General features: G+C 54.8%; 1 protein-coding gene across 1 annotated transcript; it reads left to right on the forward strand.

Moving 5' to 3' along the window:
- The first annotated feature begins 555 nt into the window (after positions 1 to 555).
- LRRN4 (leucine rich repeat neuronal 4) lies at positions 556 to 10,035 on the forward strand. The gene is made up of 5 exons (XM_058679616.1): positions 556 to 1,233; positions 2,078 to 2,282; positions 5,109 to 5,246; positions 8,283 to 9,800; positions 9,837 to 10,035. The coding sequence occupies exons 1-4, from the start codon at positions 570 to 572 to the stop codon at positions 9,442 to 9,444; spliced, it is 2,169 nt and encodes a 722-aa protein (XP_058535599.1). The 5' UTR covers positions 556 to 569; the 3' UTR covers positions 9,445 to 9,800; positions 9,837 to 10,035.
- The last annotated feature ends 1,924 nt before the right edge of the window (positions 10,036 to 11,959 follow it).

An 11,959-nucleotide genomic window follows, 5' to 3' on the forward strand; every position in this document is an offset into this window, starting at 1 on the left:
CCAACAGGACCCTGTCGGGTGAGTAGGGCACATTGCCAGATGCCAGGACTGCTGGCCCCAACTCCAGGACCCTTCCCATCACCTCGACCCTGATGAACCTCCCTGCAGGGCCTGGGTGACTGCTGGGAGATCTGATGATGAGCTCGGAGGGCAGTAAGAGAGGGGAGAGAGGAGAGGAGAGAGGAGGAAGCCGGTGACCTCTGCCAGGGCCATTCCGTTCGCAGGCAAGCTCACCGCGGCCGGATCCTCCCGGCTGCAGGGATCGTGGCTTTTGTTGGGAGCCACGAGGGAGGGGCCTCCCAGCTATCTAGGGGTTCCTTTCTGCTCCTAAAGCCAACCTTGAGAGCTCCCCTCTCTCACACCCCTCCCCCCCAAAAAACTTGCAAGCCAGGACTCTCCACGGCTGGGTGGTTCCAATGGGGCAAAGTCATATCCTGGACCTACACCCGTCCTCCCTCCTTGGGCTGCAAGTGGAGGGGAGTTGGCCCACTCGACCCTTCCTTCGGAGGTTTCCTCCGAGGTTAACCGGCTGTCCTGCCTGCCCCTCTGCCCCTCTCCAGCCGCGCGCCATGTGGCACGCCCTGCTGCTGCTACTACTGCTGCCGCCTTCCACAGTACTGCGCCCAGGCCGGGCAGAGACTTCCCAGCGCATGGTCCCGATCTTCTGGTTCACTCATCAGGGCCCCTGGGCGAGCGCGAGCAGCACCACCACCAGCTCGCCCTGCGAGGTAACTCCCGCCGCGGCGACCACAGATTTGAACTTGGCGAACCGCAGCCTGGAGCTCTTGCCCAGCTGCCTGCCCCATGCGCTGCGCAGCCTCGACGGCAGCCACAACCTGCTGCGCGCCCTGAGCGCGCCGGAGTTGGGCCACTTGCGGCAGCTGCAGGTGCTCACGCTGCACCACAACGACATCGCGACGCTGCGCTGGGGGCCCGGCGGGCCGGCGGCGCTGCACACGCTGGACCTCAGCTACAACTGCCTGGCCGCGTTGCCGCGATGCGCCGCGCCCGAGCTGCCCAGCCTCCGCTCGCTGCTGCTTTCCGGGAACCCGCTGCAGGCGCTGCAGCCACAGGCCTTTGCGTGCGTGCCTGAACTGCGGCTGCTCAACCTCTCTTCCACGGCGCTGGGCCGCGGGGCGCCGGCGGCCTTCGCCCAGGCGGCGTTTGCGGGGGCGGCCGGCGCACCCCTGGCCATAGAGGTCCTGGATCTGAGCGATACATTCCTGGAGCGTGGTGAGTCCCGGGGTCAGGGTTGGGTTCTTCCACGGCGTGACCCGGACATCTGGCTCACAATGAGATTCCCGAATAACGTCCCCTCCACTTCCCGAGTAAACGGGCCCGGGATGGAAGGCCCCACCACGGGACTTAAATCTTTCTATCACCATTTTGCCTAGGAGGAAGCCAGGCACCGAAAGGTGAAAGATTTGCCAGGAGCCTTCCAGGTGCTTGGGCACTTAATACCTCCCAACCTGACTGCAGGCGTTCCGGGTCCACATCGCTTTCCCCCACTCCAAAACTAGCCACTGTGTCTGCCACTGCCCTCCATAGCTGGAAAAGTATTCATAGAAGGGAGGAGCAAGTCCGTGGCTTTGGAAACGACTAGTGTGAACTGGGAACCAAACAGGCAGTTAGCGCTATAGGTATAACAGGTGCTCCCAAGATGAATCCCTGGATGTGTCTGCTCTGTGGGCTGCAGTGGTTTCTGTTTGTCCATTCAGACGAGGCTCGGGGAGAGGGTGTGCAACTGAAGAAGACTGGGATAGCAGCCCATTGGATGCAGTGTCCTGCAATAATTCTGACCCTTTCCAGCTGTGTGGCCTTGGCCAGTCGTTCCTGTCCTTGGCTTTGGATGCCTAGGGCAGAAAGAGAAGGGCTGGTCCCCTGCCCCAGGCCCTGTACCTTTGAAACAGCTGAACTCTCTGGGATCCCCAAGGCCACAGCCACTGAGCTGGTGCTTGGCAATGACCTTCCCCGAGACTGTCCGAGATCTTCTCTGATGCTGTGCTGCCCCCTTCCCCAATCCCTTCCCCCCGATTGCACCTTTCTGGGCAGTGGGCAGGTACCCTGTGTGTTTCAGTGGAGTCGAGCTGGATGCAAGACCTGCCAAATCTCACGCACCTCTACCTGAGACGGATGCCCAGGCTGAGGACCCTGGAGGGGGACGTCTTCAAGATGACGCCGCACCTGCAGCACCTGGACTGCCAGGATTCCCCGGCACTTGCTTCCGTCCACACGGCCATCTTTGAAGACACTCCTCAGCTCCAGCATCTCCTGCTGCAGAAGTGAGTGCTTCCCAGATGCGTCTTGATCACACACCACCAACTTTCATGCTGTGCTGCATTTTCCAGAAGGTTCTTGACCTTAACTTTTCTCTCCTGGTCTCCTGAATCCTCTCTGGGATTTTTGCTCTTCCTTACTCCCTGGGTGTTATCTTGAGAAGGTTCCAGATGGTGCAGCCACCTTGAGAGCCATGCAGCTCCTACAGGCTGCAGTTAGGTGAAAGTCACGAACTCCTCTGGTTGTCCTGAACTGGTATATGTACAATAGAAGGGAGTGGGCTGGGATGAGAACTTCAAATATCTGTCTGGACCCACCTGCTTCCCCAGGTTCTCCAAGTTCAGTGCTCTGTGGGGTTTGAGCAGGTCCAAGATGCCAAGATGTACTGAGGAAGGCTGAGATGGGAGGAGTGTCTCCCTTTTAGCTGGGACCTGGAGTTAGTGCCCTCTGGCCTGGTGGATGTCCGGTGTGTTCCTACACCAATTCCTTTATGTTAAGGTTTGTTTATATGTAAAGCAAATTAGGAGAGAGACAGAGAGAATATCTTCCAGCTGCTGCTTTGTATCCCAAATGGCCACAACATCTGGGGCTGGTCCAGACCAAAGCCAGGAACCTGGAAATCTGTTTGGATCTCCCACGAGGATGACAGGGGCCCGGCACTTGAACCATCCTCCACTGCTTTCTCAGGCATATTAGCAGGGAGCTGACTCTGAAGTGGAGCAGCCAGAACTTTCCCCGGTGCTCTGACACGGGATGCCAGTGTTACAAGCAGCCACTTGACGCATCGCACCATCCTGCCGGTGCCTGCACCTCTCCTGCTCTGTTAGAAGTCCTGACTTGTAACAGGAAAGAACTCACATAAAGAGGATCCCAGGGTTCCTCTTTTTTTGGGAGCCACGTAGGGGATCTGAGCGTGGGGCACCTCTGGCCTCTGATCAGTCCCGTCAGAGCTAGTTCTCCATCTTCTCTGCCGACTCGTCTCATGTCTTTGGATTTCTCAGTGCAGGTTTTGTGGAGAAGTGCAGCCACCAAAGGTGAAGTTATTCTGCAGAAGGAGGAGAGACAGGGCCTTGGGGGCAGTCCTCCTTCCCTCCCTCTCTCTCTCCCTCCCTCCCTTCCTTCCTTCCTTCCATGTGGTGCTATGAGGAAAATGCTTTAAATCTGTGGCCCTGACTTCCTCTTTGAGCTCCATGAAAATTTTCCAAAGCTGTGTGCAATGCCAGAATCCAAACATCATGAAGCTTCTTCTGTAAAATAGAGATACCGTCACAGGACTTTGATCCCAACTTTTCATGAGGGACTGAGAGTCGGTGTAGGGCACTTAGCTCAGTGTCGGTGCAGAGTGGGTGTCCTTCACATCAGTGAAGACGACGGTGATGGTGGTGATGGTGATGGTTATGATGATGGTGATGATGGTAGTTTTACGATGTGCTGGTGATGGTTATGATGATGGTGGTGGTGGTGGTGGTGGCCATGATGGTGCTGGTGATGGGGTGATTTTAATGGTTATGGTGGTAGGAACCTGACACCTGCTTTGGGGAGCTCAAAGTTGAGTGAGGGCAGCAGGTATCTGCCAGTCATCACAATACACTATGATCAACAGCAGAGGTATGCCCCGCCCCCCACGGAGCAGCGGGGGTTAACCCTCCATCAGATCAGATCAACAAGGCATCTTCAGGAAGAACATGGCTGGCCCATTTCTCTAAAGCTCCTGCAAGTGCAGATGAATGGCTTGCATTTCAGCGTTAATGGCATATGCACATATCTGATATTACCAAGAGGGTGCCTGTCACTTTCCCCAGGCCAGAAGTGATGGAGTACATTTGGGCGGCATTGCGTTCCTTCTCCCAGTCACCAACATCTGTTCCAAAACAGTAGGAAAAGACAGGTTGTTGGACAGATAGTGGAAACCATGTGATCAGAAGAGATTTGAACATAAAAGTGAACCCCTGCTGTTCCTATTGATCCTAACTGAAGACTGTAAAGGAGGCCAGAACTGGAAGCCTGGCTGATCCTGGGAGTAGGGAGAGCTGAGACCAAACTCTGGGATTCCAGGGAAGACAGGAAGGAGCCAGGAGTGGCTCTCCCCTCGCTGGGTGTGGTGGGCTCTGCAGCTCTCTACAGCATGGCCCTTTGCCAGCTGGCTGCAGCTCCTCTCATGTTTGAAGCAGTTTAGCTAAAACTGAGGCCAGTGGGACTTGAGCAAATGTGACGTAAGCTGAATTGCCTACGGATGTTGGAATTTGTCCTCTCTTGCTGTTGGGGTCCTCTCCACTGTCATGGGGTAGCATGGGCCAGCCACGTGGTGGTGAGGGGCCATGGGAGGTCCAGGTACACTTGCTGATGCTCCACATATGAGAGGTCATCCTAGACCATCAGCCCCCAGGAACCGCTGAACCAACCCACGGAACCGGGGTAAGGGGTAGTTCTGTTTCCAACTATGAGGTTTGAGAATTTTCTGCCCTGAGCAAGAGCTGACCAATGCTCTTCAGTGAGGCAACCTCCCAAGGGCCAGTATGGCATGCCGTCAGCTGCGCTCCAGTAAGTAGTAGTAGTCTGCTTGTTGACTTTCCCTGTTGCTGGTCTATAATATGTCTACTGGTATGAGGAGGTTTACATAGATAAGCACTCTCATCCTAGCAAATTCACATAACCAGTGGGCACAGGCATCCCCTTTGGATTGGGAGGATGATATTAGGAAAGAAGTAAGCCCAAGGCTGGGGTTTTTACTTAATAAGTTCCATGTCATCTCTAAGAGTTTATCCCTGACACCCTGTCTGTGGACTGGTAAAGCCTGGTTTCATTGTCATGTGTGTGTGTGTATATTTCAGCTGCAACCTGACGTCCTGGCCGCCTTGGACCCTAAATTCCTCCCAGGTCCTGTCCATCAGCCTCTTTGGCAACCCCCTCACATGCAGCTGTGAGTTATCATGGCTCCTCATGGATACTAGCAGAACCGTTCTTAGCAGGTAATACAGCAGATGGCGGGGAAGGAGCGGGCAGCAAGGGCCAGCCTGCAGGAATTGCACCTCCTCCTCCTTAGCTCTTGCCCTGGCCACTGTATCTGGGCAGGGCGGCCCTCCCCTACATGGTCACTCAGTCACTTTGCCTCCATTCCCACCAGAAGGGCAAGAATCACAGAGCAGAACTGGAAGGTTTTTTTTTTTTTAAGATTTATTTATTTTTATTGCAAAGTCAGATATACAGAGAGGAGGAGAGACAGAGAAGAAGATCTTCCATCTGATGATTCACTCCCCAAGTGAGCACAATGGCTGGTGCTGCGCTGATCTGAAGCCAGAAGCCAGGAACTTCTTCCGGGTCTCCCACACGAGTGCAGAGTTCCAAAGCTTTGGGCCAACCTCGACTGCTTTCCCAGGCAACAAGTCAGGAGCTGGATGGGAAGCAGAGCTGTCGGGACTAGAACTGGTGCCCATATGGGATCCCAGCGTGTTCAAGGCAAGGACTTCTAGCTGCTAGGCCACTGCGCTGGGCCCTGGAACATTTTTAATGGGCCAGGTCAGGAAGTGGTTTGCCGGCCTCCTTTCCAATCACACTCATCAGCCACACCTAGCTGCAAGGGAGGCTGGGAAATGTAGTCAAGTCATATGCCCAATGGGAAAGAAAATAGATGAGTGAACAGCCAGCTTGTTTCTGTCAATACAGGTGCTACTGCAGCCCCATTGTGCAGATGAGGCAAAGGGAGGCAAAGAGGTGTTCTGATGCACACCCCACTGGATGGAGAAGGCAGAATCTGTCTTCTTCCAAAACTGTTTAATCCCAGGGCCTCGATGAGATCCTGGGATAGAGCCTGGCCTTCAGCCCAAAGCCAGCAGCCCTGGGGGGACAGGAGCAAAAGACATCCTGTGAGAGCTACTGTGCATGGAGACCTAGAGCCACGGCCAGGGGAGCATGGGAGCCAGGGCGCAGGGACACCCCAAGCACGCTCCAGCCATCCCCGCAGCAGACGGCTTCGCTTTGGCACACAACCCACAAATTCCATGCTGTGGGTTTCTTTCTTGTCTCCCCCCCACACACACAAGTCTGACTGTGAAGTGGAGCTTGAGTGTGTGTGTGTGTGTGTGTGTGTGTGTGTGTGTGTGTGTGTCCCCTGCCCCCAGGCCCGTTACAGTTCAGGCTGTCACTGTGGTATGAGTGAGGTGGTTCCCAGGGCAGCTTCTTAAACCAGAGCCTGGCCTCCTGGTACCTGCTGTCGTTGCTTTTGGCTGGATTTCCTCATCTCTCTATGCCTCTACTCACTCCTCTGTAAAATGGGGACAATCATGCCTATATAAGGTAGAGCAGGTTAAGTTAATTAATGGGGCAGAGCGCGCAAGGCAAGCACTCGAAAATGTTCACTAGTACAGGTTGAGCATCCTGGTCTGAATATGAACTCCAGAATGTTCTAGAATCTAAATCAACTGTGAACCCACAAGTGGAAAATTCCATGCCATGAAACATGGTTTCCTGCTCGAAGTTATTTCTTTTTTTTTTTTTTAAAGATTTATTTATTTTTATTGGAAAGTCAGATATACAGAGAGGAGGGGAGACAGAGAGGAAGATTTTCTGTCCATTGATTCGCTCCGCAAGTGGCCACAATAGCTGGAGCTGAACAAATCTGAAGCCAGGATTCAGGAGCTGCCTCCAGGTCTCCCACACAGGGGCAAGGTCCCAAGGTTTTAGGCTGTTCTTGATTGCTTTCCCAGGCCACAAGCAGGGAGCTGGATGGAAAGTGGGGCTGCTGGGATACAAACTGGAGCCCATATGGGATCCCGGCATGCAAGGCAAGGACTTTAGCCACTGGGCTTCTGCGCCAGGCCCAGTTATTTCATTTCTTTAAATATGTATTTTGTTATTCGAAAGGCATAGTTACAGAGATGGGATGGGGTAAGTCTTCCATTCATTGGTTGACTCCTTAAAGGGGCCAGGCTGAAGCCAGGAGCCAGGAGCCTTTTTTGGGTCTCCCACATGGGTGCACTTGGGCCATCCTCCACTACCCTCGCAGATACATTAGCAGGGAGCTGGATTGGAAGTGGGGCAGCCAGGACTCTATCCAGCATCCATATTGGATGCCAATACTGCAGGTAGCAACTTGATTCGTTATGCCACAACACCAGCCCCCCAAAATTATTTTAGAATATTGATAAAAAAAATACATAAATCTTAGGAAAAAAAAGAATATTGTATAAGGGCCCGGCGCGATAGCGTAGCGGCTAAGGTCCTTGCTTCGAACATGCCGGGATCCCATATGGGCACTGGTTCTAATCCCGGCAGCTCCACTTCCCATCCAGCTCCCTGCTTGTGGCCTGGGAATGCAGTTGAGGACAGCCCAAGACTGGAACCCTGCATCCATGTGGGAGACCCGGAGAGAGGTTCCTGGCTCCTGGCTTTGGATCAGTGCAGCAACAGCCGTTGCTGTCACCTGGGGAGTGAACCATCAGACAGAAGATCTTCCTCTCTGTCTCTCCTCTCTGTATATCTGCCTTTCCAATAAAAAATAAATAAATCTTTAAAAAAAAAGAATATTGTATAATGTCACCTTCAGGTTTTGGGTGTGCAGTGTGTGTGAATTCCGTGTTTAAATTTGAGTCCGGCCCCAGTGTACCTCCTTGTGTATGTACAGATTCTCAAATCCAGAAACCTCTAAAGCACTTCTAGCCTCAAGCGTTTCTGCTTAAGCGAGACTCAGCCACTGTTAGGGCGAAGGTGCTCATTGCCAGGAAGCAGACAGGTGGGAGGAAGTAGCAAGCTTTGGCCTGCCTCCCACAGTGCTTGCCTGGGCTAGACCCCGCCCCTGGCTGGTCCTCAGGGTCTGGGGCAGCTGGTTCTTCTTTCCAACTGTGCATCTTCTCTGCCCAATGGGACCGCCTCCAGAGGTGTCCCCAGAGACTGGGTGGCTCTGCAGAAGTATTTTGACGCTGCCTGGCAGGACGTGGTACCCGCGCTGAAGAGTCAGGTGCATTGCTGAAGCGGGACGGTTCTAACTGCCGACTACTTCTTCCCATCAGGGCAGCGGACACCATGTGTGCCCCTGCTGCAGGATCCAGCGGCCCCTTCTCGGCACCTGTCTCCCTCTTGCAGCTGCCCCGCGTGTGCCAGGCCGACCGAAACACCACCCTTGCTGCTCCAAATGCCCACTTCTTTGGCGCCACGCATACCGCATCCACACAGGGGCCCGCCGCCGCCTCCACTCAGCCTGCAGCGGGCCAGCGGAGCATTACGAAGGCTTCCTCCCTCTCGGGCACACCCAGCTCCTCAGTGGGGTGCAGCCAATGCAATGTACCACCCAGGGCTGCCAGTACAGCCAGAAGTGAGCCCGGAAGAGGAGGAGGGGGAAGGCCTCACACTCCCAGCTCTGCCACTGCCACTCCCCTGTCCAGTAAACCCCCAAGTCCTGTCCCTACTCGGCCAAGTTCCTGGGTCACGCCGCAGCCTCAGCAGAGGACACAGAGTGGCGCCCGGGCTCCCCACCCAAGCCCTTCAGAGGACAAGAGTCCTGTCTTCCTGACGGGCGACTACAGTGATGAAGAGGAGGAGGAGGAGGGCACCCTGGAGGAGGTGAGGGCGCCTGCCCCCGACGTCTTTTGCGATTACCATCCCTGCAGGCATCTGCAGACCCCGTGCGCCGAGCTGCAGAGGCGCTCGCGGTGCCGGTGTCCCGGCCTCAGCGGTGAAGACGTGGCCCCCGACCCGCCCCTGCTGCAGGCCGTGTCGGAGACGGCGGACACGTGGGCGCTGGTGCACTGGTGTGCCCCCACCTCGGTGGTGCGCACGTACCAGATCCGCTACTCCGTGGAAGGCCAAGCGGGGAACCAGTCGGTGGTGGCGGACATCCCCGCCACAGCGCGCCAGCACCTGCTGTACGGGCTCTCGCCGGCCACCACCTACCGCGTGTGCGTGCTGGCCGCCAACCGGGCGGGCCTGAGCCGGCTCCGGGCCGCAGCCCGCAGGAGCGCATGCACCGCCTTCAGCACCAGGCCCAGCGCGGGGCTCGTCCTAGCAGGGCTGGGCGCTGTCAGCGGCCTGCTGCTCCTTTGTAGCCTCGTGCTAGCCGCGTGCCTGTGCAGGCGGTGCAGGACCCCAGGTGCCCCGCCGCCTCCGGACACGCACCTGGTGGCCTACAGGAACCCGGTCTTTGACTACCCGCTGAAGCTGCAGCCCCTCAATTAGCCCCCCTCCTCTCCTCCAAATGGAACCCGATGGAGCTGCGCACGGGGACCAAGGTGCACAGGAAGATCCCCAAGCGCCGACTAGCTCATCGAGATTGTTCTCCACACAGAGGGACACTCGCCGCCCGTTCTGCCTCTCGTGTATGGCCAGGGACCTGCTGGGCCACACCACAGCACCGATCGTCCCATGGCTGCGGGCAGGCCTGGGTGGCGTGGCGCTTTGGGGCGCAATAATGCGAGCCCCGCTCAAATGTCAGGAAGACTGGAGGCAAGAAGCCATAGGACCCAGAGAAGGCTAGGAACGCAGCCTCTCCGGCCACGTGGGTCAGCTCTCGTTATCCTCGTGGGAGTCTGAAGGTCTGCCTCCTAGAGACTCAGTGAGCCACAGAAAAGGCTGTTTCTAAGCTGGCTTTTACAGCTTTCCCCCAGCGCTGGGAGGACCAGGCAGCCATGGCTGTCTGGAAGCTGTTTTCAATTGGAGGGGAGACCAGCCCGGACCAAAAGCTCTATCTAGAAGCTAGAGGTCATCAAGCAATACCTTAACCCTTTATGCTCCAGTAACCTGTGTAGAAGACACTTGTAAAAACTTACATAGAACAAGAAGTCTGGGGCCGGCAGCGTGGCCTAGCGGCTAAAGTCCTCGCCTTGAAAGCCCCGGGATCCCATATGGGCGCCAGTTCTAATCCCAGCAGCTCCACTTCCCATCCAGCTCCCTGCTTGTGGCCTGGGAAAGCAGTCAAGGACGGCCCAATGCATTGGGACACTGCACCCACGTGGGAGACCCGGAAGAGGTTCCTGGTTCCCGGCTTCGGATCGGCACAGCACCAGCCCGTTGCGGCTCACCTGGGGAGTGAAACATCAGATGGAAGATCTTCCTCTCTGTCTCTCCTCCTCTGTGTATATCTGGCTATAATAAAATGAATAAATCTTAAAAAAAAAAAAAAAAAGAAGTCTGCCACTGATGGTGATTCTGAAAGAAATCTTTTGCTCACACAGAATTCAAAGTGTGGGGCCTGACAGGGTGATGCCCTGTGTCTTGGTGTGGGATGTGTCTACAACACACTTTGCTTGTTCACTTTTATCATGGTGAGGGGGGGATGGACCCTGAGGTTGCTTCTAGGTTTCAGTTGTCTACATGAACGTTTGTTGATGTACTGTGGCTGCTACAACAAATTATAATACACCTGGTGGCTTCAAGCAATGAAAATTTCTCTTCTTGGGGCATATAGCACAGAGCTGCTCTCTGAATCCCACATGGCTATCAGTTTGATTCCCAGCGGCTCCACTTCCCATCCAGCTCCCTGCTAATGCGCCTGGGATGGCATGTGAGACGGCCCTAGTCCTTGGGCCCCCGGGCCAGCTACCTGGGAAAGCCAGCTAGAGTTCCAAGCTCCTGGCTTTGGCCTGGGCCAACCTCAACTGTTGAGACCAATTAGAGAGGGAACCAGCCTTCAGAAAATCTGTCTCTCACCCTCCCTTTCTTTGTAACTATGTTTTTCTTTTCTTTTTTTTTTTTTTTAAGATTTATTTATTTTATTACAAAGTCAGATATACACAGAGGAGGAGAGACAGAGAGGAAGATCTTCAGTCTGATGATTCACTCCCCAAAGTGACCGCAATAGCCGGTGCTGTGCCGATCCAAAGCCGGGAACCTGGAACCTCTTCCGGGTCTCCCATGCAGGTGCAGTGTCCCAAAGCCTTGGGCCGTCCTCGACTGCGTTCCCAGGCCACAAGCAGGGAGCTGGATGGGAAGTGGAGCTGCTGGGATTAGAACCGGCACCCATATGGGATCCTGGCGCATTCAAGGCAAGGACTTTAGCTGCTAGGCCACTGCGCCGGGCCCTGCAACTGTTTTTCAAGGTTTAGTTATTTTTATTAGAAAGGCAGAGTTACAGAGAGAGGAAGGACAAAAATTTCTGGGTCTGGTATAGTAACCCAACAGGCTAATCCTTTTTCCTGTGGTTGCCAGCATCCCATGTGAGTGTCAGTCCGTGTTCCAGCTGCTCCACTTCCCATCCAGCTCCCTGCTTGTGGCCTGGGAAAGCAGTGGAGATGGCCCAAAGTCTTGGGAGCCTGCACCCGCGTGGGAGACCCGGAAGAAGCTCCTAGGCTCCTGGCTTTGGATTTGGATTGGCTCAGCTCTGGCTGTTGCAACCATCTGAGGAGTGAAGCAAGGATAGAAGATATTTCTTTGTCTTTCCTCCCTGTAAATCAGTCTTTCCAATATAAATAACATATTTTAAAATTTATTTAAAGAAATACTTATTTTTATTGGAAAATCAAATTTACAGAGTGAAGAGGAGACAAAGAGAAAGATCTTCCATCCACTGGTTCACTCCACAAGTAGCTGTAATAATCGGTACTGAGCCAATCCAAAGCCAGAACCCAGGAGCTTCTTCTGGGTCACCTGTTGAGCTACAGGATCCTAAGGCTTTGGGCCGTCCTCTGCTGCTTTCCCAGGTCACAAGCAGGGAGCTGGATGGGAAGTGGAGTAGCAGAGATATGAACTGCTGCCC

Source organism: Ochotona princeps, chromosome 22, assembly GCF_030435755.1.
Source record: "Ochotona princeps isolate mOchPri1 chromosome 22, mOchPri1.hap1, whole genome shotgun sequence".
Taxonomy (NCBI): Eukaryota; Metazoa; Chordata; class Mammalia; order Lagomorpha; family Ochotonidae; genus Ochotona; species Ochotona princeps.